This window comes from Eretmochelys imbricata, chromosome 3 (genome assembly GCF_965152235.1).
Source record: "Eretmochelys imbricata isolate rEreImb1 chromosome 3, rEreImb1.hap1, whole genome shotgun sequence".
Taxonomy (NCBI): Eukaryota; Metazoa; Chordata; order Testudines; family Cheloniidae; genus Eretmochelys; species Eretmochelys imbricata.
In genome coordinates, this window is record NC_135574.1 from 142729007 (window position 1) to 142755198 (window position 26192).

The window sequence follows — 26192 nt, forward strand, 5'->3', positions numbered from 1 at the left end:
ATTCCCCTCTATTCGGCAGTGGTGAGGCCACACCTGAAGTATTGCATACAGTTTTGGTCCCCCCACTACAGAAGGGATGTGGACACATTGGAGAGAGACCAGTGGAGGGCAACAAAAATGATTAGGGGGCTCGGGCACATGACTTATGAGGAGAGGCTGAGGGAACTGGGGTTATTTAATCTGCAGAAGAGAAGAGTGAGGCGCGATTTGATAGCAGTCTTCAACTACCTGAAGGGGGGTTCCAAAGAGGATGGAGCTAGGTTGTTCTCAGTGGTGGCAGATGACAGAACAAGAAGTAATGGTCTCAAGTTGCAGTGGGGGGAGGTCTAGTTTGGATATTGGGAAACACTATTTCACTTGGAGGGTGGTGAAGCACTGGAATGCATTACCTAGGGAGGTGGTGGAATCTCCTGCCTTAAAGGTTTTTAAGGTCAGGCTTGACAAAGCCCTGGCTGGGATGATTTAGTTGGGGACTGGTCCTGCTTTGAGCAGGGGGTTGGACTAGATGACCACCTGAGGTCCCTTCCAACCCTGATATTCTATGATTCTATAATTCTAAACCAAGATTATTTCAAAGGAAGCCATCATCCTTTGTTTCAGAGTAGCAGCCATGTTAGTCTGTATCCGCAAAAAGAAAAGGAGTACTTGTGGCACCTTAGAGACTAACCAATTTATTTGAGCATAAGCTTTCATGAGCTACAGCTCACTTCATCAGATGCATGCAGTGGAAAATACAGTGGGAAGATTTATATACACAGAGAACATGAAACAATGGGTGTTACCATACCCACTGTAACGAGTGATCAGGTAAGGTGAGCTATTACCAGCAGGAGAGCGGGGGGAGGGGGGAACCTTTTGTAGTGATAATCAAGGTGGGCCATTTCCAGTAGTTGACAAGAAAGTGTGAGGAACAGTGGGGGGTGGGGAATAAACATGGGGAAATAGTTTTACTTTGTCTAATGACACATCCACTCCCAGTCTTTATTCAAGCATAAGTTAATTATATCCAGTTTGCAAATTAATTCCAATTCAGCAGTCTGTTTTTGAAGTTTTTTTGTTGAAGAATTGCCATTTTTAGGTCTGTAATCGAGTGACCAGAGAGATTGAAGTGTTTTCCGACTGGTTTTTGAATGTTATAATTCTTGATGTCTGATTTGTATCCCTTTATTCTTTTACGTAGAGACTGTCCAGTTTGACCAATGTACATGGCAAAGGGGCATTACTGGCACATGATGGCATATATCACATTGGTAGATGTGCAGTGAATGAGCCTCTGATAGTGTGGCTGATGTGATTAGGCCCTATGATGGTGTCCCCTGAATAGATATGTGGACACAGTTGGCAACGTGCTTTGTTGCAAGGATAGGTTCCTGGGCTAGTGGTTTTGTTGTGTGGTTGCTGGTGAGTATTTGCTTCAGGTTGGGGGGCTGCCTGTAAGCAAGGACTGGCCTGTCTCCCAAGATCTGTGAGAGTGATGGGTCGTCCTTCAGGATAGGTTGTAGATCCTTGATGATGTGTTGGAGAGGTTTTAGTTGGGGGCTGAAGGTGATGGCTAGTGGCTATCTTTGTTGGGCCTGTCCTGTAGTAGGTAACTTCTGGGTACTCTTCTGGCTCTGTCAATCTGTTTCTTCACTTCAGCAGATGGGTATTGTAGTTGTAAGAATGCTTGATGGAGATCTTGTAGGTGTTTGTCTCTGTCTGAGCGGTTGGAGCAAATGCGATTGTATCATAGAGCTTGGCTGTAGACAATGGATCATGTGGTGTGGTATGGGTGAAAGCTGGAGGCATGTAGGTAGGAATAATGGTCAGTAGGTTTCCGTTATAGGGTGGTGTTTATGTGACCATCGCTTATTAGCACTGTAGTGTCCAGGAAGTGGATCTCTTGTGTGGACTGGTCCAGGCTGAGGTTGATGGTGGGATGGAAATTGTTGAAATCATGGTGGAATTTCTCAAGGGCAGCTTTTCCATGAGTCCAGATGATGAGGATGTCATCAATGTAGCACAAGTAGAGTAGGGGCATTAGGGGAGGAGAGCTGAGGAAGCGTTGTTCTAAGTCAGCCATAAAAGTGTTGGCATACTGTGGGGCCATGCGGGTACCCATAGCATCCTTTCTTGTTCATTCTGCATCTGCTTCCTGGCAGTTGGTTGACACAAGGATCAAGCCAACACACACATCAGACGAACTATCTCCAAACCTTGTCTTCAGATGCCAGTTTTCTTTCTTTCATCAGGTTTGGACTAGAGCAACAACTGACATATGGGTGCTGGAAGTTGTCTCCCATGGATATCCCATCCAGTTTCAGTCCTTGCTTCTTACCCAGTCCCTTCCCAGTCCATTTTTAGGGACCTTTCTCATGAGAATTAGCTAAAAGTGGTTTCCCTGTTTCACCTCGAACAAGGGTTCTTAAACTGGGGGTCGTGACCCCACAGAGGTTCACAATGTGGTTACATGGGGGTCGTGAGCCGTCAGCTCTGTGGAGCTGACAGCCCTGAGCCCCCATTAAATTGCCCCTTCCCCATTTTTAATTTATAAGGGGCAGGACTCACACTCAGGGGCTTGTTGTTTGTTCAATACAAAAAGTTTGAAAACCAATGACCTAGAAGCTAGAGGAGTTATATCTGAAGTACAAAGAAAGAGGCTTCTACTCCTGATATTTCTTTATTCTGAAGATGAATGGGTTTTTTTGTCCTGTTCTAGACCTGACAAAACTGTACACATTTATACATTGTCTCAGATTCAGGATAGTAATATTAGCCTCCATCCTTCCTTTTCATATTGCTCAAGACATGCATTTGCATATTCCCATCCTTCTGGCCCACAGAAAATGTCTGTGGTACAAAGTAGGACCCAATCATTACTAGTACATGGTGTTACCATTTGGTCTCTCCAGAGCACCGAGAGTTTTCACTGTGGTGGCAGCTCACTTGAGACAAGGCATTTGTGTCTACCTATATTTAGATGATGGGCTGATCAAAGGTAGATTTCATCAGGAAGTTGCTACAGCATTGAAATGACCTTCATCTGTTCAAGCAACTGGGTCTCATAATTGTTCATAATTCACCATATCTCATACAAGACTTAGTAGGAACTGTAACTGAATGCAAATTGGAGAACACACATCATCCTGAGGAGAGATTTTTGCTCTCCAGATAACCCTCACCAATATGAAAATGAATCCATCAACTACAGTAAGAACTTGCTTGAGATGTCTAGGTCACAAATCAGCTTGCCCATAGCCAGATTTCACCTACGTCCATTACAAAGTTGACTAAGATCAGTGTATCACCCCCAAGAGGCATCAAATGAAGGTATCAGAGTAGCAGCCATGTTAGTCTGTATTCGCAAAAAGAAAAGGAATACTAGTGGCACCTTAGAGACTAACCAGTTTATTTGAGCATAAGCTTTCGTGAGCTGCAGCTCACTTCATCGGATGCATTCAGCGGAAAATACAGTGAGGAGATTTATGTACACACAGAACATGAAAAAGTGGGTGTTCTCATACACACTGTAATCAAGGTGGGCCATTTGCAGCAGTTAACAGGAACGTCCAAGGAGCGGTGGAGGGGGGCGGGGGGAAATAAACATGGGGAAATAGTTTTACTTTGTGTAATGACACATAGACTCCCAGTCTCTATTCATAAACCAGTCGGAGAACACTTCAAACTCTCTGGTCACTCGATTTCAGACCTAAAGGTCGCAATATTACAACAAAAAGACTTCAAAAACAGACTCCAACGAGAGACTGCTGAATTGGAATTAATTTGCAAACTGGATACAATTAACTTAGGCTTGAATAAAGACTGGGAGTGGATGTGTCATTACACAAAGTAAAACTATTTCCCCATGTTTATTCCCTCCCACCCACCCCACCCCCCCACTGCTCCTCAGACGTTCCTGTTATCTGCTGGAAATGGCCCACCTTGATTATCACTACAAAAGGTTTTCTCCCCCCCCACTCTCCTGCTGGTAATAGCTCATCTTAAGTGATCACTCTCCTTACAGTGTGTATGATAGCACCCATTTTTTCATGTTCTGTGTGTATATAAATCTCCTCACTGTATTTTCCGCTGAATGCATCCGATGAAGTGAGCTGTAGCTCACGAAAGCTTATGCTCAAATAAATTGGTTCGTCTCTAAGGTGCCACAAGTACTCCTTTTCTTTTTGCAAATGAAGGTATGCGAGTTGTGGTCCCAGCTCATATTCTGTCATTGCACTGGTGCTCAGACCCCAAAAATGTGTACAAGGGAGCACCTCTCTTCACACCACCTCCTATAAAGATGCTGAACACTGGTGCATCAGAGACACAAGTGCACACCTGGACTACCTCCAGATAGTCCCAAAAGGACATGACTCTACATATAAACGTTCTAGAATTTGAGTGATCAGATTTGTTAGCATAGCATTCCAATGTGTTCTACAGTTTTCCACCGTGACAGTCGGTACCCATATGTTCACCCCTTTTACAAAACTGTTAAATTTTGTACAAAGCATACTGTGTAAGGTGTCATTTGAAAACTCATGATTTGCTGATCATAATTGTCCTGGTAAAATGTGTGGCAACATTGTATGTAAAGATATAATATTTTACTGTATAAAATTATGAAGACATGTCCCATCATGTTCTGGAGGGCAGTCAGAAACAAGTTCCCCAGAGACAAAAGGTAGCTGGTGCCTCAGCCAGGTGTCAACTAGATCAAGTGGACCACCACCTTAAGTGGCTACTCTTTGGCAGGAGAGAGGGTGTGGGGGGAGGGGGGGGAATCTACATTTTGACAAAGAAGCAGCTTAAGGTTCCTGGCCACATAGCTGAACATCAGCTGAAGATGATTCTTGTGTAAAAGAAAGGGCTATAAGGCGAGAGGGCAGAAGCCACAAATCATCTCTCCCTTGCGCTCTGCTCCTGTCATCATCATCAACTGAAGGACAAAGGAAGCACTAGTGGAGTAGGGGAGAGATCCTGACTGAAAGAGGTTCAGTCATTAAGACTACAGGAACATGTGGTGAGAGAGACCTTTGCTTGGTATTCACTTAGCTTGTTAAATTAGTTGCATTTTACCTTTTATTTCCTTTTAACCAATTCTGACTTGTATGCCTCATTGCTTGTAATCTCTTAAAATCTATCTTTCTGTAGTTTATAAATTTGTTTTGTTTTATCTAAACCAGTGTGTTTGGATTGAAGTGTTTGGGGAAACTCCATTTGGGATAAGATTTGTGCAAATCATTTTGTATTAATGAAATTTACAGACTTTATACAAGTTTGTATTGTCTAGGAGGGTTCTGGACAGTATAAGACACACATTTCTGGGGGGAAATCTGGGACTGAGAGTTTGCTGGTGTTGCCCTACAGTGTAATTCATGAGTGATTGGCTGTAGCACTCATACAGTATCGCTGGGAGTGATTTACATGCTGGAGGTTGAGAGAGCAAACCAGGAGTGGTTGCTTTCACAGTGAAGCAGCGTAAAAGGCATCCCAGCTTGAAGAATTGAGGGGACATAGTTGTCCATCAGTCCAGATTGTACCCTTTTCTTCAACCAAAAAAACTTCAAAAACAGACTCCAACGAGAAACTGCAGAACTGGAATTAATTTGCAAACTGGACACCATCAAATTAGGCCTGAATAAAGACTGGGAGTGGATGGGTTACTACAAAACTAATTTCCCCTTCTTGTCACCCATTACATTGGCCTCATGAGCACTACAGAAGTGATTTCCACTCCTTCTTGTCTATTGTTGAGAATAGCCAAATCCCCCCTTAATTGAATTGACTCGTTAGCACTGTCCCCGCACTTGGTAAGGCAACTCCTATCTTTCATATGCTGTGTATTTATACCTCCCTACTGTATGTTCCACTCCATGCATCTGATGAAATGGGTTTTAGCCCAGAAAAGCTTATGCCCAGATAAATTTGTTAGTCTCAAAGGTGCGACAAGGACTCCTTGTTTTTTCATTGTACCCTGGGTAATGTCACATCCACTATGCAGATTCTTATATATAGCACATCTGCAAAGTATTACATAACAAGCAAGGAGATGCCAGGAGGCAATCAAATTACATACATAGTGCCAACAATACAAGATTACTCCAGTAGCTCTCCATCTTAGCGCACACCATTCATCAGCAACCATGAATGGTTTCTGAAGAATTCTATCACCCCAATATTTCACCAGTGAGGAAATCCCATTACAGACTTGTAAAAGCGGTAAAGAGTCCTGTGGCACCTTATAGACTGACAGACTTATTGGAGCATTACAGACTTGTTTGTCATCAACACTAAATCTTGTGCCGCATGGAGTCATGCGCCTGGGATTCTAATACAGGACAGGATATCTTTTTCATACCGCGGGATCAGGGGCTCATTTATGCATTTCCACAGATTCCCCTGAAACCAAGGGCATTATGGCAAATCAGATGGGATGCAGCCACACTGATCATCCTGATTGTTCCTTTTTAGCAGACACCGTTCTAGTTAGCATCATCTCAGAATGTCTACTCAGCTTCGGATGGCACTTCCAGACAGTCTAGACATAACAGCATAGAACCAAGAAAAATACAGTCCAGGTGTAATAGCATAGAACCAAATACTTCATCCAGACCTGAGATTGCTGCATCTGACAGCCTGGATATTGACTGGTTGCGTGGTATGACTGTTCACTGTTACTTCAAAACATTTGACTACAGGGCAGAAAGCTCTTCACGAGGAAAACATATTCTTCTAAATGGAAAAGATTTTCAGTTTGGGCAGCCTATCATATCCGTGGTCCATTGAAGGCCCCTAAACCTAAAATTATTGATTACACTTAGTCGTGGCAGAATTTTTCTTTTTTTTTTATAATGTCAGTGGATAATATCAAGGTTTGTTTTTTAACAATTGTAAATTTTCATTTGTGCAAAACTATGGGTTTTAAGCACTTTTCTATTTTTATCAGTTGAAATTTTCAGTTGTAGGAAATTTGGAGTGGAGGTTAAGACAATGAGGGAGGGCTTAGCTAGCAAGTTGAGAGAATATTTTCTTAATTTGGATTAGTTCATTCAGAGTTGAGAAATTGATTAGGAATTGAAAAAGTAAGAGAGCTTTTTTTCCCCTCTTTCTCTTCCAATCTATGAATTAAAAACCAGTTGGGAAGGGATGAGATCTGCTAATTCTAATAACTTGAAGGGCCAGATTTTCAATGCAAGATAGGCACCTAACCTGTTTAGGGACTTCTGAAAATCCCATTAGGCACCTAAAGACCTTTGGAAGTGTGGCCTGTGATGACCAGAAACAATCCATCAGTTTACTAATGACAGTTAATTCCTTTGTTTAATAAATCAGTTTTAAATGGAAAACATACTTAAACTCTTTTTTCTTATAGTTTTAACTAAAAGCAATTATAAATGCTGTTTTTGTATAGTTTAAAATGAATCTGAATTCTAATTTCCATTCAAATGCAGCTTGACGCAAATCCAGAATAAAACATTTTCTAGTAAATAAGATTTGAGTTAGTCACCATTTTCTAGCAAAATAAAAATGTAAAATTTAAGAATCTGAATAAATGTATGTGAAGCTATATAATTTCTTAAATATATAGTGTATCTTCCAAGTTAGCAAAAAGATCCAAATTTAGTATATAGATATTTGGTTGCATATAAATATGTTTTAATGGTTTAGAAAAATAACTAAACCACAAATGCAAACAAGAATAAAATCAGTGATTTAAACCAAGATTTCCTTTGTGCTGATTTAAGTCATGTTTAAAACCACGTATATAAATTACGTTTATTTAAATCAACCCATTGTGCTGAGCAAGGTAGAAAAGATTATAAGGAAAAAATTGGGGAAGGGTTAAGAGCTCAATGATTTTACTGCTTGCTCCTTCGACGATTGTGGCATCTCCCTAACCTTACTCATTATTACCATGATGTAGCTTCTTTGTGATGAGGAATATGAAGACAGTCAACATTTACCAATAAGCAATGTATATTCAGTTGATTACAAAGGAGCGACGGTAGTTCCTAGGAATAAAAATAAGAAGGGAACATAAAAATGGTTTGAACAAGAAGAAAACTAATCTTTTTTTTTTTTTTTAAAGGGGACAATACATCTATTCCGCAAATCACAAAGAACAATAGCTAGCAAGTTAACACAGGAATTTAGGTTGGTAGCAGCTGATCGAAGGGTAAGTGAATTTGTAAAAAATGGATTACAAATGTAATTTAATTGTGATTGTGCCTAAATGATTAGTATATTGTTAACTTTCCAGATAAATCTTTTACCCTTTCCTAGCTATGGTTTCAAAAGAGGTTAAGTAGACATTTTAATTTATACTTTGTTAAAAATTCATATGGGTTTATGGCCTTGTACTTAAGTGTGTGTTGAAGTAATCACAGAACTTGAAAAATGGCCGAAAATATATCTGAAGAATGGTAGGAGAACAATTTAAGAATTAGTGAAGTACATATTGTTTTATAGATGGCCTAAATAGTAGTAATCTGCTTCACTCCACTATTAGCTGCACCTGCATTATTTTCACTGAGTTTATTGTAAATTTTAATTACTTCCTAATTTATGTGGTGTCCATTGCCATTGATTTTGAGTGCCTCACATTTAATTTTAAATCAAATATGTGATGATCATAAAGCCTTACGGGAAAGGTAAAACATACTTGGCAGTTAAAGCTCTATCCAACTCCCATTTCTTTAGGGTAGAACTGAACTAGGAGCTCTGTCCTGAAATAACAAAAAAGGGCAATAAGGATTGTTCTGCACATGGTATCTCGATAAGATTCAAACCCATCAAGAGGGAATTTTAAAGTAGCTTTGCAAAACTGTCATAAAAATTTACCACCAAAGTCACAAAACCTGCTGTTTACTTTGATGAATGATTATAATGAAAAATCATGCAATATTTGATTTGCCATGAAACAGAATTAAACACTCTTGGTGAGTGAAATTTTGAAAGGCTGCTTTGAATTGTTTAATTAAAATAGGAGCTAAATCCTGAATTCCTTCCTCAGACAAAATTTCCAGTGTAGTGGGGGGAAGGAGTTTTGCCTCTGTGAAGAGTGCTGGATTCGACCCCTACTGCTTTTTTTTTTTAAAAAAAAGCTTAAAGTTTAGGGTCCATTCTCCCTCTCTCTCTCTATCCCATTAACGTTCAGTGAGAATGGTTTTCCCCTACCCCACTGCTATCCATACCAGCAGTACTCCGTTTACAAGTAAAAATACTCTTACTGACTGCCAGAACTGCAAACTCAGCCTGGGATCTGAGAGTCAAGCTGGGTTGTTTCTTATGCATCATCACTAGGAGTAAATGTTCTGCAGGCTAAATTAGGTCCATATTTGCACCTGTGCAGCCCTGCTGTCTTCAGTTTCAGCCCCAAGTGACACTGGTGCAGCCCATTTGCTACAAAGGAGATGCACAAGTGAAAAGGAACTTCTGAGACAATGTACATGAAGGAATAGCTTCCAGCTCTCTCTTCGCTCTGTTGTTTCTCCACAGTTGATAGGAGTAAAACTATAATATATTTGTATCACTAAGTCAGCCGATGTATACTTTACACAGATCTGCAAGTAAAAAGGTGGCATTTTTACATAGTTAATTATCAGAGTAGAATTGTATTTTGAGGCTAATGTTCCATGATGCATGTACCATGATGCCGTTGAAAGTGAGTTGGCAGGTTGCCCATAAAGTTAGCAGAGGGAGGTGAGGGCATTTAATAGTTTATTTCAAAATAAACCTTTTTTGGGGAAAAACACTACATGTGTAATGAAGTATTGCAGACTTTTTAAATCAAGCCAGGCATATTTTATCATATTTTGTCTTTTAAGCCAAAGGGTTACTCATGTAATTACTCTTATTAACAGTCCTGGAAGATCTTGCTGTTTGGTGCAATTAATTTAATATGCACCGGTTTCCTGCTTATGTGGTGCAGCTCTACTAACAGTATAGGTATGTTCTATTCTTGCATCTAAATAATTGTTGTCTGTTGTTGATTTTTAATTTATAGCAGTGCCAGCATAATAAAGCAGGGCCCTGAGTATAATGGAATTAGACGGCTGTGCAACTGACATCGTAATTTATCCATTTTAAAGCTACTGCATAGTCAGTTTAGGAGAACTCCTTTTCTGCAAGGCTTAGGAACTGCACGTGGCCAGTGAATTCTTCAAGGCATTCACTGTTCCCACAAGTGCTTCTGAGGCTGCTTTCCCTGCCAGTCCTTCTCTCAGAGCTTCCTTCATGCAGAGTTTAGAATCTTAGCACTAGTCCTTCAAACCTTTTCTCAAGTCAGTAGTCCGATTGACTTCAGTGGAGACCTTCCCCTCCAACTGTGAGGTAGTGGCAGTGGCTTCTCCTAAATCCATGAGTATTCTGCCCCTGTATTCCCCAGCCTGCGCTGCAATGTGTGTCCTGGTTTTGCATACAATACCCAAGATGTTCCCATGTATCTGCAATGCAGATACAGTGCCTATATTTTCACTATGTGATGCAGTTTTAATCTTATTTCAGTCTGAAAAACTTATTATCAAAACATTGCTCTAGTTCCTATCTTAGCTGAACCAGTTCACCCATCCCTTTATTGTAATACATACACAGGCACTGTTACGGTTGGGATGGAAACCTTAACTGAGAATTTCCTGACTTTTCCATGTCTAAATTCCCAATCTTAACTTTCATGATTGGATGCGCATTAGTGACTAAATACTTCAATATTTTACATGGTTTCACAGAGCTAGTGTTGTGTTAATCAACTTGTTATTAAATGAAATATTGGAGTAGTTAGTACAGACAGAAAAATACAAAAATGGTTTTAAGATGTACATTTTCATACTCTGAAATAAGTTATATTTTCAGCAAAGAGAATTTGTGCAGATAGAAAATGGTAGGCAGCTGTCTCAGAGACATTGAGGGACACACAATTTTTGAAGGCAAAATCACATATAGCGTTCTTCGTTGCTAATAATGTAAAGTGTGTTAAGTGTTTAAAATTTTGTTTTCACAGCTTTAACTGCCTATTCTTACCTGACAATCTTTAATCTTTTCAGGTACGTTTTTTTAAATCTGATCCTACAATTTATCAATGCTTGTAAGAATATTCTTTTTACTAAATTTGAAATAGGGTAAAAGTAGGATGAATAAATATTATGTACCAACTACAGAGTTATTCATGACTTTTCATAAATACAGGCAAGAACTGAGTAGTTGGTTTAACAATGTTTTAGATTGTGTATATAAGATTGTGTGTTAAATAGTACACAAACTTAGAAGAAAACGGTGACTAATATCACAGCTCTGATAAGAACAATTTAAAAAGTCAACTATATTTAGATTTCTGTACACAGCTGCCTGACATTGTTATAACAAAGTAAATTGAAAACAAAATCCACACTGTGTGCCAAACTAGTATCCCTTTAATTGATTGACTCAGGAAAATTTTACCACCACCAGTTCCACAAGTATCATTTGTAAAATGTATTTGTTTTAGCTTTAGGGTGTGGGAAGTGATTTTTAGTTTTACTTCTGTTTTAAGGGCCAGATCCTACAAACACATTGACTTCAACAAGACTGCTAGTGTTTGTAAAATTAAGCATGTGTAAGCATTGTAGACTCTTTGACTGTATTTACTGATTTCTGACCTCTATTCTTGAAGAATGGGTGGTAAATCTGTAGTTCATTTTCTCACTGGGTATAGTATATACCAATTCAGTTCATTAAAAGAAAAACTGAATCATTCTTAAAGAATATGTTGAAATATTGGTGATGACCTAAGATTACTAAAAATTGAAGTCTGCTGGAAAATGTCTGATAGACTGACAATATCTTATATTGTCCTGAACGAACTTTATGGAAATAAGATAAACTTTATTGAATTAGGAATAATGCTTTTGGGGTACATTGTATTAAAACTACAATTGTGTATGTGTTGGTGTGGCATTGTATTACTCCTGGGGGAATTCTGTGCCAAAAATACTATGCACAATATTTTAAAATTCTGCATATTTTATTGGTCAAAATAACCCAATATAATCATGCCAGTTTCAATTATTTTGGTAATTTATTTCAAAATACCTGTCAGCAAGTATGTCTAGAACAGTATCAACAACAAAAAAGATTCTCCCAGGAGTAGAGAGTTAAAGAAACCCTTACAACAACCCAGTTCCTGTTTCTCTGTTATACTTTTGTCGGACGCTTCCATTTGGGTGTGTCACACATGCCAGCTGGGCATATCTTGGGGGGGAAAACTATGTCCCACATCTTTTAGTCAATTCTTGTTTATTTGCTTCTTAGGGTTACTATATTTCAAGTTCCCAAATAGAGGACACTGCCGGGAGGAGGGGGAGTTAGAAGTGGGGTACAGTTTGGGGTGCCGGAGGGGTCTGTGTATAGTGCAAGGGAGTATTTGGGGGGGTGCCGGAGGAGGGGATTTGCATGGTCGTGTCTCTCTCTTCTCCCCCCTGCCCAGATCCCTGCATCTCCTCCCCCAGAGCACAGCTGCAGGCTACATTCTGTGCAGCTTCATTCCTGTCCCACCAGGCAGAGACTATCCATACCTGCTGATAGGGATGGGGAGCATAATTTAAAGTTTTGTCCGTCCTTGGAACAGCTCGAGTCACACACGAACCGCCTTTCTCCCTCAGTCTACCATCCTGGAAAGCATGTAGTACCTTCTTTAGTAGGACAGGGGAATGCTAATGTACTTCCTTCTTTATCAACCCCCTGGAGAGAGATACATATACTAAGGCAAATTGGATTCTCCACAGACCAACATACAAAGAAAGGCTTTGTGGATAAATAGTCTGGTTGTAAACTGGCTCATGGTCTTCTTCCTAATCCAGCAAACAGACAGGACCCATGTTCCACAGAGGGCCCTGGTCTTTAGGGTAGAGTTGGGGCACTGGGTGCTGATTCTGAGCTGACGCAGTGATGAAGTGAGCTGTAGCGCATGAAAGCTTATGCTCAAATAAATTTGTTAGTCTCTAAGGTGCCACAAGTACTCCTTTTCTTTTTGCGAATACAGACTAACACGGCTGCTACTCTGAAACCAGTGATGAACTGGTAATCATAAGGATTCCCCTAGGGTGGGGTTTGAAGGATTTACCTTGCCAGAATTCTGGTAAACTTATTAGTAGGTTCTTTTATTGTTTTTAATGTTTTTCTCTGTGATGCTTTTTACTTTAAAATAAGCTTGCATAGACAGAACTGTGTGATACTTACAACTTTAGCAATTATACCTGCTAAACTTCTCTGAAGAGAAAGCAATCAGGTATCCTTGGGCAATCTTTCTGCTCTGGGAATAACACATTGAATAACTGTGCAGCCTGGAAATACCCTGGTCAGAAGGTTTCAGAGTAGCAGCCGTGTTAGTCTGTATTCGCAAAAAGAAAAGGAGTACTTGTGGCACCTTAGAGACTAACCAATTTATTTGAGCATAAGCTTTCGTGAGCTACATGTTACATCTGATAAAGTGAGCTGTAGCTCACGGAAGCTTATGCTCAAATAAATTGGTTAGTCTCTAAGGTACCACAAGTACTCCTTTCTGGTCAGAAAGGAGAGAGATGCTGGCCTACACCCAAGGGAGGTGATGGCCAGGGGAGCTGGAACCCTGTGGGTAGATGCCCTTGCTGGACCACTGCAGTAGAAAATACAGAGGCGGTTACCCTGAACTGCGACAGTTTCATTTGAGGAATTGGGAATTAGTAGTACATAAATCACCCAGAATCTTTGGTGAAGTGAGCAAGACTATGAACTTAGGTAGAATAATTCAATTGTACTTCTCTTATAATTTGAGGTAAATAGACAAAAGAGCTTTTGTGTACAGTTTTCTTATGAAACTGGTTTTGTTTTTTATTTAGCTTTTTGTGAAGTAGCATAATTACAAGTTTAATGTAGATACTGTTTTGTATCAGATAGCATACAGTATTGAAATTTTTACTATAATTATATTTTTTCCACTTTCGAACAGACAGAAAACCACAAACCTTATGCTAATATGAAGAAAACATTTGAACAAATGTGCATGACATTTGTTGGTGCTGCCATCTAAAATGTGCAGCTTGTTGGAAGAAATAAGAAGCTGATCCAATGAGTATTATGTAATAGGCAAGTTAAAGTTTCATATATGGAACACACAACATCTACAAGAAAACTTGTGGGTTAGCCATTTTAGGTTTTAGCAAGGGAAATAATGTGGCTTAATCAGTAGGGGGTGCATGCATATCCTGGATGTTACCTGATTGCTAGCAAAACATTTATAAATCACAACAACATGCATGCAAGAATGGCAGTTGAAAGGCAAAATGTCTTGGTCAAGACTTTATATTAAAATAAGTTCTAGTCTCTGACCAAGTTATTGTGATAACACTTGAATATCTAAATCTGTCAGTTACTTCTCATAAAATTACTGTACTAACTCAGTTGAAATTTCTTGTTTTTTGGATCAGCTCAGAAGACATTTATTTCACCGAATGGAAAGCTTTTTAAGGAAAAGCTGTTGGGGCCACTTTTGAGTTATCTGAATGTTAATTTTAACAAAAATCCCCTTTTAGTTATTACTAAACACAGCTTTATTTTGAGACTTCAAACTCTGTGTGTACTATACACATCTGGAATGAAACTGCTGATCTGTAAGAAAACTAACTTTGGAAATATTATTGATTGTAAATTGTGTGCCAAGTGTGCACAGAACATTATTTCCTTAATTTTGGGAATATACCAAAGTGGAATGCCCTGAATATTGGTATATCAGAGATGATTGGTATATCAGAGATGAAGACTTTTCTAACTATCTCTCAGCAAATTCTTTACATGGGTTTGATCTCTTGCTCAGTGTGAGCAATGCTTAATATTTTTGCTGCAAAAATAACTCCCTCACTCTTTCAATTTGTGAGCTGCATGATGGCTTATAACAAATTAAAATTTTACTTCTGAAGTAAATTCAGGTGCTCTGGATATGGGCAGTGTTACAAGGAATGAAAACAGGCTGAAATTCTGTGAGCAAAGAGTAATGCTAAACATCAATATATTACATTGTGTCGATGTGTCTGTCTGTTATGTGATAAGTTCTTTGTCCAGTCTTTAACTTTTTCAGTAATGATCTGGAAGAAGGGGTACAAAGTGTGCTGTGTAAATTCACAGATGGTACTAATTTGAGGTGTGTTGCAAGTAGCATTACAAACAAAAATAATTAAAAGGCATCTGCAGAGGAGAAATGTGGCAGAAAAGAGCATTCATCTTGGAAAAATTCAAGTTTAATATGTCAGAGAGAAAATAATCTGAATCACACTTACTCAGTAAGAGGTAGAAAAATACTGAGAGAGACCCAAGGATGGTAGTGGATAGCCTATTAGGTATGAGCTTTGCATGAGCGGTTACAGCCAAAAAAGCCAGTTTGATTTGGAGCTGTATACAGAGGCGTCACAGTATGGACAAGAAGGTAGTAATTCCTCTTGCATTGCTCTGAGACCCATGCTTAGCATGTTACATTCAGTTCTAGGTACTTCAGTAACAGGAAGATGTAAACAAATGGGAAGGAATTCAGGGAACAACAATAAAACTTAATAACTGGAGGTTACTAGTTTAATATTTCTTCTTAAACAGTTTATTTTGCTAACTATAGTGGGGACATGATCACTGTCTACAAATACCTAAAAGGTGTAAACACTAGAGAGGCAGAAAAATTATTTGGGTTGGTTCAAGGAGTTAAAATTAATAGTAATGGAAAATTTAGGCCAGGACTGAGGAAGAACCTTCCCAGTGGTGAGATTTGTCTTTAAAATATTGTCATAACCATACAGCTAAGGGTAGCCTAGAATTCCTCCTTACCTGTAAGGGGTTAAGAAGGTCAAATAACTTGGTTGGTACCTGACCAAAAGGACCAATGGGGAAAGAAGATACTTTCAAATCTTGGGAGGGGGGAAAGGCTTTGTTTTGTGAGTTCTCTTGGGAAGCAGAGAAGCATCAGGTCAGAAAACTCCTTCTCCTATAACCCATCCTAAAAGACTCTCATATTACAAAAATTGTAAGTAAAAGCCAGGCAAGGCATGTTAGATTATCTTTTGTTCTGCTTGTGAATTTTTCCTTTGCTGGAGGGAGGTTTATTCCTGTTTTTTGTAACTTTGAAACTAAGGCTAGAGGAAGTTCTGCTGTGTTTTTGAATCTGTTACCCTGTAAAGTTATTTTCCATCCTGATTTTACAGAGGTGATTTTTACCTTTTTTTTAAAATAAAATCCGTCTTTTAAGAACCTGACTGATTTCTCTATTGTCCTAAGATCCAGGGGTTTGGGACTGTGGTCACTTTGTAACCAATTGGTTAGGATAGTATTCGCAAGCCTCCCCAGGAAAGGGGGTGTAAAGGCTTGGGGGGATATTTTGGGGGAATAGGAACTCCAAGTGGTCCTTTCCCTGATTCTTTGTTAAATCACTTGGTGGTGGCAGCATACCCTCCAAGGGCAAAGCCTTTGTGCCTTAGGGAAGTTTTAACCTAAGCTGGTAGAAATAAGCTTAGGGGGTCTTTCATGCGGGTCCTTACATCTGTACCCTAGAGTTCAGAGTGAGGAGGGAACCTTGACAGTAGTCTTCAAAGGAAAGTGGTGGAAACCATTACATGTATTCTTTTAACATGGTGCTTTAGACAGTGATCAGTAAGACTATAAGATTAGCAAGGGAATGGAGGTAGTAATACGTCATGCATTATGTTAAAAAGTAAATCTTTACTGTGATACAGTACAAGTACCTCACTGCAGAAGGAAATACTGTGATAAAACCAATACTTTGGAACAATATTTGATTTCTTTTTTTAATGGTGTCTCCTGGTCGTTCCTATATTGTAACAGAGAGGATTGAGTCATAACTAAAACCCAAATCAAAAAACTCAGAACACTGGAGAATCCAGATCTGAAATCTACAACTTGGATCCACCACTAACGTGTGATAGAATATGTAAACAAATGGACATCTGTATAATAGTATAATCCGTAGAATTTTTTCATTAATAAATTTAATCCAAATAACGAGTGTGTGAACATTTTTAAAATATATGAAGAGCAAAGCAGTATGTTTTTATATAATGTGGCTCTCATATGTAGACTGATTTCTGAAGTGTCTGCAATATTAGTATCTGAATCTTAGAATAGCTTACTTGTCTTAGTCTCAGTAAAAGGATTGGCTTCTTCAGGATTCTGGAGCAGGTTAGACTTTGCCTCCTCACTATTTTATAGAATGACAATAGTGCACTAACTTTCCTCATTCAAAATTAAACTTTTCTTCAAGTTAGTGTACTGTTGATCTAACGTCCAGTTGTCAAACTATGCACTTCTGGATATTGAACACCTTTACAGACTTTTTAGCAGTGAGCCATTGGGTGCCATTAGAGTCATTGGACATGGTTGGCTCCAGTAAATCAAACTGAAATGGATTGTTTTTCCATTAGTAGCAGTAACTACTGTCCATCATACAGTTGGTCTTAGACTCAAGAGAATCGGGAATACCAATGCTTGAGTCCTGAGGAAGACAGGCCATTGAGGTTATGCCACCATCTTTGGCCTTACAGGCTAAAATGATTTCCATTTAACAAACTAAAGTGTTAAGATTTTTTGACTTCACCCTATTTAAAAGCATGCAACTTTATTAAAAAGGAATATAAGTAAAACAAATGGATTAAAGGGGGAACGTTCTCAGTGCAGTAAAAGAACAATGGAAAACCTTTGCTTATCAACTCTTATTTGCATGTTTCTCTGTTGCCCTCTAGTTCCCCTTCAAAAGAATTTTGAGGGCACAAAGAGACTAAACTTTAGCTTCTTTTTCTTATAGGAACTTCAGTGGAAAAATATATTGCATTTGGAGTTGTGATAACCTTATTGTAGTCTGAATGATGCTGGGTTTTGGGGAAAGTTGATGGTGCCCCTTGTAAGTACAGTACATCCTTTGATCTTTTATGTCGTGAGGTTCCCTCTGATATAAGGGATTGTATTGGCTACAGCTCCACTATAACTCGTTAGCTTTCCTCATAAAACATACACCAGCGGCTTGGTCCACAGTCCAAATGTAGACAGAACTTTCACTAAATTCTAGGAAATCCTTGCTAGCCTAGAGATTGCCGGACTGGGTTCAAAGTGTAACTGAAGTCTTACAGAAACGTTCAAATTAAGGATGTATTCTGAAAGTTAAGCTACATTTAATCTATAAAATATTTAGTTTGTAATAGTTGATTATCCTCATATCAGTCTCCTCCTTTTTTATTTTAGTTTGATAACATGCCTAATAAGCTACTGGGTAATGATGAAGAAGCCCAGCCCAGCCTATTCTTTTGGGTAAGCACTAATAATTAAGGCCCTACTTAACTTGTGATATTGCAGAAATTGCAGATTCTGCAATATTAGGTTTCTGTCGCAGTTTGGCAGCAGGAGCCCTGCCGTGTGCGGGGCTGACAGTGGGATCCCCAACTGCCCGAGAGCTGAGAGCAGGAGCTCAACCCCTGCTCTCACCCCAGGCCTCTGCTCTGACCGCTGAGCAGCTGCTGATAGCAGAAGATTGTGGAAAAGTAATAATGGACTTTATTTTTAGTAATAAAGTCCATTATTACGTTTCTGCAATTTTCCATGGCTTGTCCACAATTCAGCTACAATTTTTTGATAATCCCACAATTCAAGTAGGGCCTTACTAATAATACAGTACTAATTATTTCATGTGCCATGAAAAATACATGCAAGTACATTAGCTGTGTATCTAAAAAGTTCCCATTTATAAAAATCTGTATGTGTGTATGCATACTAAAATGTCTTCATAATTAGTGAGAATTTTTGACTCCATTCCCATTAATTTATTGCTCTGTATTTGTTCAATAATGTCTAGTTTGCCCATTGTTGTGGTACATAGGCACACTGAATGTCAAATAAACATCTATAGTATCTCATAAATCAAGGAGACACAGGTATTGAAAATCTAACGTAAAAGGTCCTAGGATAGGGATGGAGAGAGAGGTAAATTGCTTAATTCTATGGTGGGGATTATAGTGAGAATTTCCTGTGGACCTCTGATTAGTTAACTATCCATTTGATATGGATTGTTGGCCTAAAGAAACTTGAATATAATTACTCCTCCCTAAAATTCTGATTCACTTCTATCTGCCCTACTGGAAAGAATTAGAGGTGGAGGGTTGTCTGCTTAAAACCCTGTTAATAGGTTGTCCAGTGTTCTTAACTTATTTCTCAAATTTCAGGTTTGAAAGATTTGAAGTACTAGCAGTATTTGCTTCCACAGTTCTGGCACAACTTGGAGCTCTTTTCATACTCAAAGAGAGGTAGGAATGTGTACTGTTTCTGTTGAGATTTACATCTGAAGTTCTAACATGAGAAGGTACTCCACTCCAGCTTGAGTAAAGCTCAGACATTTTTAAAGTATTGTAAAAGAAGGATAGTCATTAGAAAAAGCTCCAGATTTCTTAAAGACAGAATCATTTGACAGCAACAGGTAATATTATATTAGCTTATGTTGCCGATTTGTACTGATTACTATATACGTGGACTACAGGAAAACTGTAAATGTGATTAAAGGAAAACTTAAATGGTCCTACTAATTGCATATTCCAGATACTCTGTTAAGGATTTAATAAGCAAGACAGTACGTCTTCTCATATAGTTTGATCACTGAGATAAATGAAGCAATGGTGAAAATACATAATTTTGTGCAATTATTTAACTTCAGTATTTTCAAGTGTTCATCTGTTAAATAGCACCATATTTATGATCTTAAAGCAATTTTATCATAGAAGTGGTAGTTTAATTTATGGGTTTGTCTATTTTTTATTTTTTTTATTTTAAGCTCCTATTTTATCAATCCATCCAAATTTTCTCCATATTGATACTTGACCTACAAATAGTTAGTTCCAGGTACAAAATTTATTTTAGTCTATTTTTTGATTAATAAGTTAGTTGAGCACATCAGAGAGAAATAATAGTTTTAGTTTCAAGTGCTTAGCTTTAAAACTGTTTTTAGAAGCCATTAAAAATTATGATTTTTTTTACATCTGTAAATCGCCTATAAAGCCTGCACACCAACTGTGTTTTTTCTTTTAAATGCCTACAGCTGTATTAACAACCTAACAGTGCCACTGATCTTGTGAATCATTGGCACCGTGCCATGGATTGATCTTTGATAAAGAGGCAGTGTCATAGCCATGTAAGGTCTCCAGATGTAACACTGAATTTGCTTGCCTATGAGTTTACATGTTGAGAGTGTTTTCAGAACTGTTACATTCCTGTTGGCTTTAGTGGAATTGGTGGCAGCTGAGCACCTCTTTATATGGGGATGGTATTTCCAATTCAGGTTTAGTTTCTCTCCACTAAAACTTGTTTTAAACTATTGTCACCTTTTCACACATTCATTTGATGTTGAAGAGGGACCCTTTAATGGTCTTTTTGGCAGGATTAAATTTTTAGATTTTTAGACTACCCTTAGTAGCCGGATGCCCAGCATAACCTTGAGTTTCTCCTGTGATGGCAATTGCACCTCATCTGGGACAGTATGCTCTCTTGCCTTACTTGTATATTAGTGTTTTCTAATACTTATCCCAGATTTTCTCTGCTACAGTTGAAGATTAATTCTTTGTTACTACTCATTGACTGAGGAGAATGACTGATCTATGTCTTCATTATAACATCCTTTTTATTTAGAGGGTTACTCTGTCTTCCTTGTTTGTCATTTCTCCAGCGGTAAATTATACCGTTTCAATTTGGTGCCAAGCATATTGGAATAATTACTTCATGTGTTGTCATAAAAATGGCATCCTTATCCATACATCTCAATACAGCATTTGCCATTTTTGCAGCGTTGTTGAAGCATTTAATTTGGCATCCTGTATCCCACTTGTTATGTTTATTTGTGAGTTTAGGTGCCCAGAAATGAAAATATATTTTAAAAACTAACTATATAAAGGAAATAATTTAATAAAAACAACTAAAATTGACAATTTATTTCTTGTAGTACAGAACGGTTTCTGGAACAACCTGAGATACACACGTAAGATTGGATTTTTATATATGAAACTATAATTTTTTGTCAGTTTACTTCTGTTTCTAATTCTTTATCTAGTACAAAGTAAGAGTGACTTGGCTTATCTAGTATTAAACTGTTTTCACTACATTGAAAAGTTATTACCATAGGGCTCGCACGCAGTTTGGAACACAGAAATATCAATCTATGGTGTGCAATTACAAATTAGTCTACATGAGCCCATAAATAGTCAGATAGTTGAAGAGCAGTTACATATTTGTTCCTTGTAACTTAGTGCTTCTATTAATTATTTTTAGGGCTGTCAATCACAGTTAACTCACGCGATTAACTCACACGATTAACTCAAAAATTAATCACGATTAAAAAAATTAACTGCCATTAATCACAGTTTTAATCACACTGTTAAACAATAGAATACCAATTGAAATTTATTCAATATTTTTGGATGTTTTTCTACATTTTCAAATATATTGATTTAAATTACAACACAGAACACAGTGTACACTGCTCACTTTATATTATTTTTTATTACAAATAATTGCACTGTAAAAATGATAAACAAAAGAAGTAGTATTTTTCAGTTCACCTCATACAAGTGCTGTAGTGCAGTCTCTTTATCATTAAAGTGCCACTTACAAAAGTAGATTTTTTGTTTGTTTGTTACGTAACTGCCCTCAAACAAAACAATGCAAAACTTTAGAGCCTACAAGTCCACTCAGTCCTACTTTTTATTCAGCCAATCGCTAAGACAAACGTGTTTGTTTACATTTACGGGAGATAATGCTGCCCAATTCTTATTTACAATGTCACCAGAGAGTGAGAACAGGCCTTTGCATGGGACTTTTGTAGCTGACATTGCAAGGTATTTACATGCCAGATATACTAAACACTCGTATGCCCCTTCATGCTTCGGCCACCATTCCTCAGGACATGATTTCATGCTGATGACGCTCGTTTAAAAAAAAATGCATTAATTAAATTTGTGACTGAAGTCCTTGGGCAAGAATTGAATGTCTTTGGCTCTGTTTTACCCGCATTCTGCCATATGTTTCACGTTTTAGTAGTCCCGGATGATGACTCAGCACATGTTGTTCATTTTAAGAACACTTTTGCTGAAGATTTGACAAAATGCAAAGAAGGTACCAATGTGAGATAGGTACAGCACTTGACCCAAGGTTTAAGAATCCGAAGTGCCTTCCAAAATCTGAGAGGGATGAGGTGTGGAGAATGCTTTCAGAAGCCTTAAAAGAGCAACACTCCGATGCAGAAACTACAGAATCCTAACCACCAAAAAAAAAAAAATCAACCTTCTGCTGGTGGCATCTGACTCAGATGCTGAAAATGAACATGCGTCAGTGTGCACTGCTTTGGATTGTTATCAAGCAGAACCTGACATCAGCATGGATGCATGTCCTCTGGAATGGTGGGTGAAGCATGAAGGGACATATGAATCTTTAATGCATCTGGCATGTAAATATCTTGCGACACCGGCTGCAACAGTGCGATGTGAACACCTGTTCTCACTTTCAGGTGATGTGAGCAAGAAGCAAGCAGCATTATTTCCTGCAAATGTAAACAGACTTGTTTGTCTGAGTGATTGGCTGAACAAGAAATAGGACTAAGTGGATTTGTGGGCTCTGAAGTTTTACATTGGTTTATTTTTGAATGCAATTATTTTTTGTACATAATTCTACATTTGTAATTTCAACTGTCATTATAGAGATTGCACTACAGTACATGTATTATTAGGTGAATTGAAAAATACAATTTTTTTTTGGCTTTTACAGTGCAAATATTTGTAATCAAACAAATATAAAGTGGGCACTGTACACTTTGAATTCTGTGTTGTAATTGAAATCAGTATATTTGAAAATGTAGAAAACATCCAAAAATATTTAAATAAATGGTATTCTGTTATTTAACAGAGCAGTTAATTGTGATTAATTATTTTAATGGCATGATTAGTTTTTTAAATCGCTTGATAGCCCTAATTATTTTAATATTTTTATTTATTAAAATTTCTCTTTTGAGCTTGTATAGTTAATTGAGAATTGAATTAAGCCTGATCTTACCACAAATAACATTTTTCAATATTGTGTATGAATGCTGTTGGTTTTTAAATATTCAACTGGAATTTATCATAATGGAGGATGTTCAGAAGTGTTTCATTGATGGCAGTTTAACTTTGTAACATCACAGGTAGATACTGTGAAAAATGAAGATTAATTTTTTTTCCCTCTCTTTAGGGGGCGATTGTTGGTTGGTACTTTCGTGGCTCTCTTTTTCAACTTGTTTACAATGCTTTCCATTCGGAATAAGCCTTTTGCTTATGTGTCTGAAGGTATGTGTTGAATGAACTGTGACAAGAATTAAGGAAAGGCAATGAATGTTAACTGTTTTCTTCAAATATATTTTTTGTTAGATAAGAAAAACAATTGCCATGTATGTCATTTCTAATAGTTCCATATATCTAATTAAAAGGTTTTGAATTCGAGGCGGTCTCCTCATTTGTCATGTACAAAGTCCATAGGACGCACAGAGAGTAGTACGCTGTCATCAATATGGTAAATTGAGTATAATTTCAGATGTAGCTACTACTTTGATGTATTTAAAACAGATGTAAGAAGCACTTTTTCACACAACTCTGTCAACCTGTGGAACTTGTTGCCAAGGGATGTTGTGAAGGCCAAAAGTATAACTGGGTTCAAAAAAAAATTAGATAAGTTCATGGAGGATAGGTCCATCAAAGGCTATTAGCCAAAATGGTTAGGGGTGCAATCCCATGGTCTAGGTGTCCCTAAACCTCTGACTGCCAGAAGCTGGGACTGGACAGCAGGGGATGGATCACTAGATAATTGTCCTGTTCTGTTTTTTTCCCCTCTGAAGTTTCTGGCATTGGCCACTGTCAGAAGACAGGATACTGGGCTAGATGGAACATTGATCTGTCCGAGTGTGGCCTTTCTATGTTAAGAAACAGATTAGTTTCTTCTTCTGTTGTAGCTCTTTTATTCAACCAGTAAAACTTTAATGTGGATAATCTTACAATGATACAGACAGACTTGTACAAATATTTAAAGTTTTGTTAATTAAAAACCACCTTCTTTTTACAACTTACTCCTTGGAGTTTTTACTCTTTGTATAGTAAAATCACAATCATTCTCACTAATTGAGCGTTATGGAAATTTGCAAATTGAATGAATGCATAACTTTTTAAAAAGTCTGTTGCATCACAAAATATATTTGTTCTGATTAGTTGTAGTTTAAATTATTTATAGTATTTCATATGTAATGCACTAATGTAGAAAAGCAGAGTGAATTGAGCAGGGAGCCAGGAACTCCTAAATTCTAACCCTGACTTCCATGTTGAAGCGCAACCATTCTGTACCACGTTTTCTATGTCAGTAAAGTGGGGGTGGTAATAATTACTTTATAAGGGCTTTGTGAGGATTAATTAATTGTAGTGGTCCCCTTCATAAATGTAAAGAGTTGTCAGTGCTTATTACTGTTTTTAATTTGTGTTGTATATTTTGAAAGTGAACTTCTTAATCTGAGACTCATTACAGCTGTCGTCTTAGAGAAGGGATGAGATCTACATTTTTCAGGAAAATTAATTGAGTTTTGTAGACTAGCTTCAAAGTGAGAATTAGCAAAGTTCTACATTACCTTCATGATTTGCTTTTGACCAGATCCATCACAACGAGCTAGAAAGGAAAATAATTAATTTTATGTGGCAAAGAACCAGAAACCTGTGATGAATTTAAACAAAAATTTAAAAAATTATGTGATAAGACACAGTCATAGTAAATGGCTCTTCGTTATAACAAAGAGAGAGTATTCCTAGGGTCTGTGTGAGGATATAGAGGAAGCTGTAGACAAGGAGATGGTGAAATGTGCTGATAACAATCATTTAAGCTAGTGAAAACTAAGGAGGATTGTGGAAAAACTCGAGAGACTTGGTCAAATGGTGTTGGGTATCTAGGTGGAAGATGATTAACTGGGATCAAGGCAAGGTACTGAAAAACTCTAAATTTCTTTTGTGTAACTGCACCTCTTCACCCCCCCTTACACTAGGGTTGCCAATTTTGGTTGGATGTATTCCTGGAAATTTAATAACATGATGTAATCTTTAATTAAAGATCAATCTTCAATTCTTAGAGACTCCAGGCCAATCCTGGAGGGTTGGCAACCCTAGAGTAAGGGGGGGGTATGAGGTAAAAAGTTTGTGGACCATTGTTTTAGGTTATAACCCTGTCATCTGAGTAGGGGTCAGAGAGGAATTTTGGCCACCAAATTTGAGCATTGCTGAATTGATTAGCTGCCCTGTGTGAGGCCTTCAGCATATATTGGGTATTTGCTACTGTTGGAGGCAGTATATAGGCACTGATCTGATCCACTGTACTAATTCCTATGTGCCTGTATGCATACAACAGATGTTACTGTCTGAGCCTCAGTTAGGAAGGTGTATTAATTTTATTTATTTATTTATTTATTTATTCGATTTGTTTAGGAGAGCTGAATTAAATGGCTAAAAGGTGGTGGTTTTCCCCTCCACATCTAGTTCACATGTTGTGTTTGAGAGTGGATAATGCTGTAGCTGCCTGTATTTACAAAAATTTCCTTTCAACGTAGTCACAGGGCCAGACTGTGCTCCCTTTCCTCATGTTGGTGAGCAGCTACTTGCATGAATAGTCCCATTGATGTCAATAGGACTACTCATGTCTGCAGAAAATCACAAGTGTGTGTGGGGGGGGGGGGGAGAGAGGGGGTTACAAGTAGTGTGCTCCCATAGAGAGCTCAAGTTTGTATTCACTTAGACATTAACAAAGACAATATTTTCTTTAAAAATAAACGGTGAAATCTGCAGTTGCACTTGAAATTAATCCAATTCAGATGTTGCATGACAAAAGGTTTCCAATCAACCACAGGCCAGAAAATGTTCTCCTTTCTCAAGTGATATTTGAAACTCACTGATCATTGTGATCTAATGTTAAGATGGATTATTCACTCATATTTTACTACTTCCTTATATTATTTTTTAAAAACACACCTTAAGATGAATTGTTGTTATGATTATAATTGGTACCTTTGTGTTTTTGTGAAGCTGCTAGTACGAGTTGGCTTCAGGAGCATGTTGCAGATCTTAGCAGAAGGTAAGGCTTCATGATATTTTTTCATAATAGCTAATACTTAAGTCAATATTAGT

General features: G+C 37.9%; 1 protein-coding gene across 5 annotated transcripts in view; it reads left to right on the forward strand.

Moving 5' to 3' along the window:
• Positions 1-26192, forward strand: part of SLC30A6 (solute carrier family 30 member 6) — a 38132-nt gene that overhangs the window by 5186 nt on the left and 6754 nt on the right. Inside the window, exons 1-9 of one of the 5 annotated variants that reach the window (XM_077813516.1) lie at positions 4954-5002; positions 8072-8158; positions 9846-9930; positions 10982-11024; positions 18223-18288; positions 19197-19277; positions 20960-20995; positions 23236-23330; positions 26091-26139. In XM_077813516.1, coding sequence (XP_077669642.1) covers positions 9903-9930; positions 10982-11024; positions 18223-18288; positions 19197-19277; positions 20960-20995; positions 23236-23330; positions 26091-26139 — 398 coding nt within the window. In that variant the 5' untranslated portion in view covers positions 4954-5002; positions 8072-8158; positions 9846-9902. Of the gene's footprint in view, positions 1-4953; positions 5003-8071; positions 8159-9845; positions 9931-10981; positions 11025-17816; positions 17885-18222; positions 18289-19196; positions 19278-20959; positions 20996-23235; positions 23331-26090; positions 26140-26192 lie in introns of those variants that run through there. The other 4 variants (XM_077813515.1, XM_077813517.1, XM_077813518.1 and 1 more) reach the window with 4 other exon arrangements.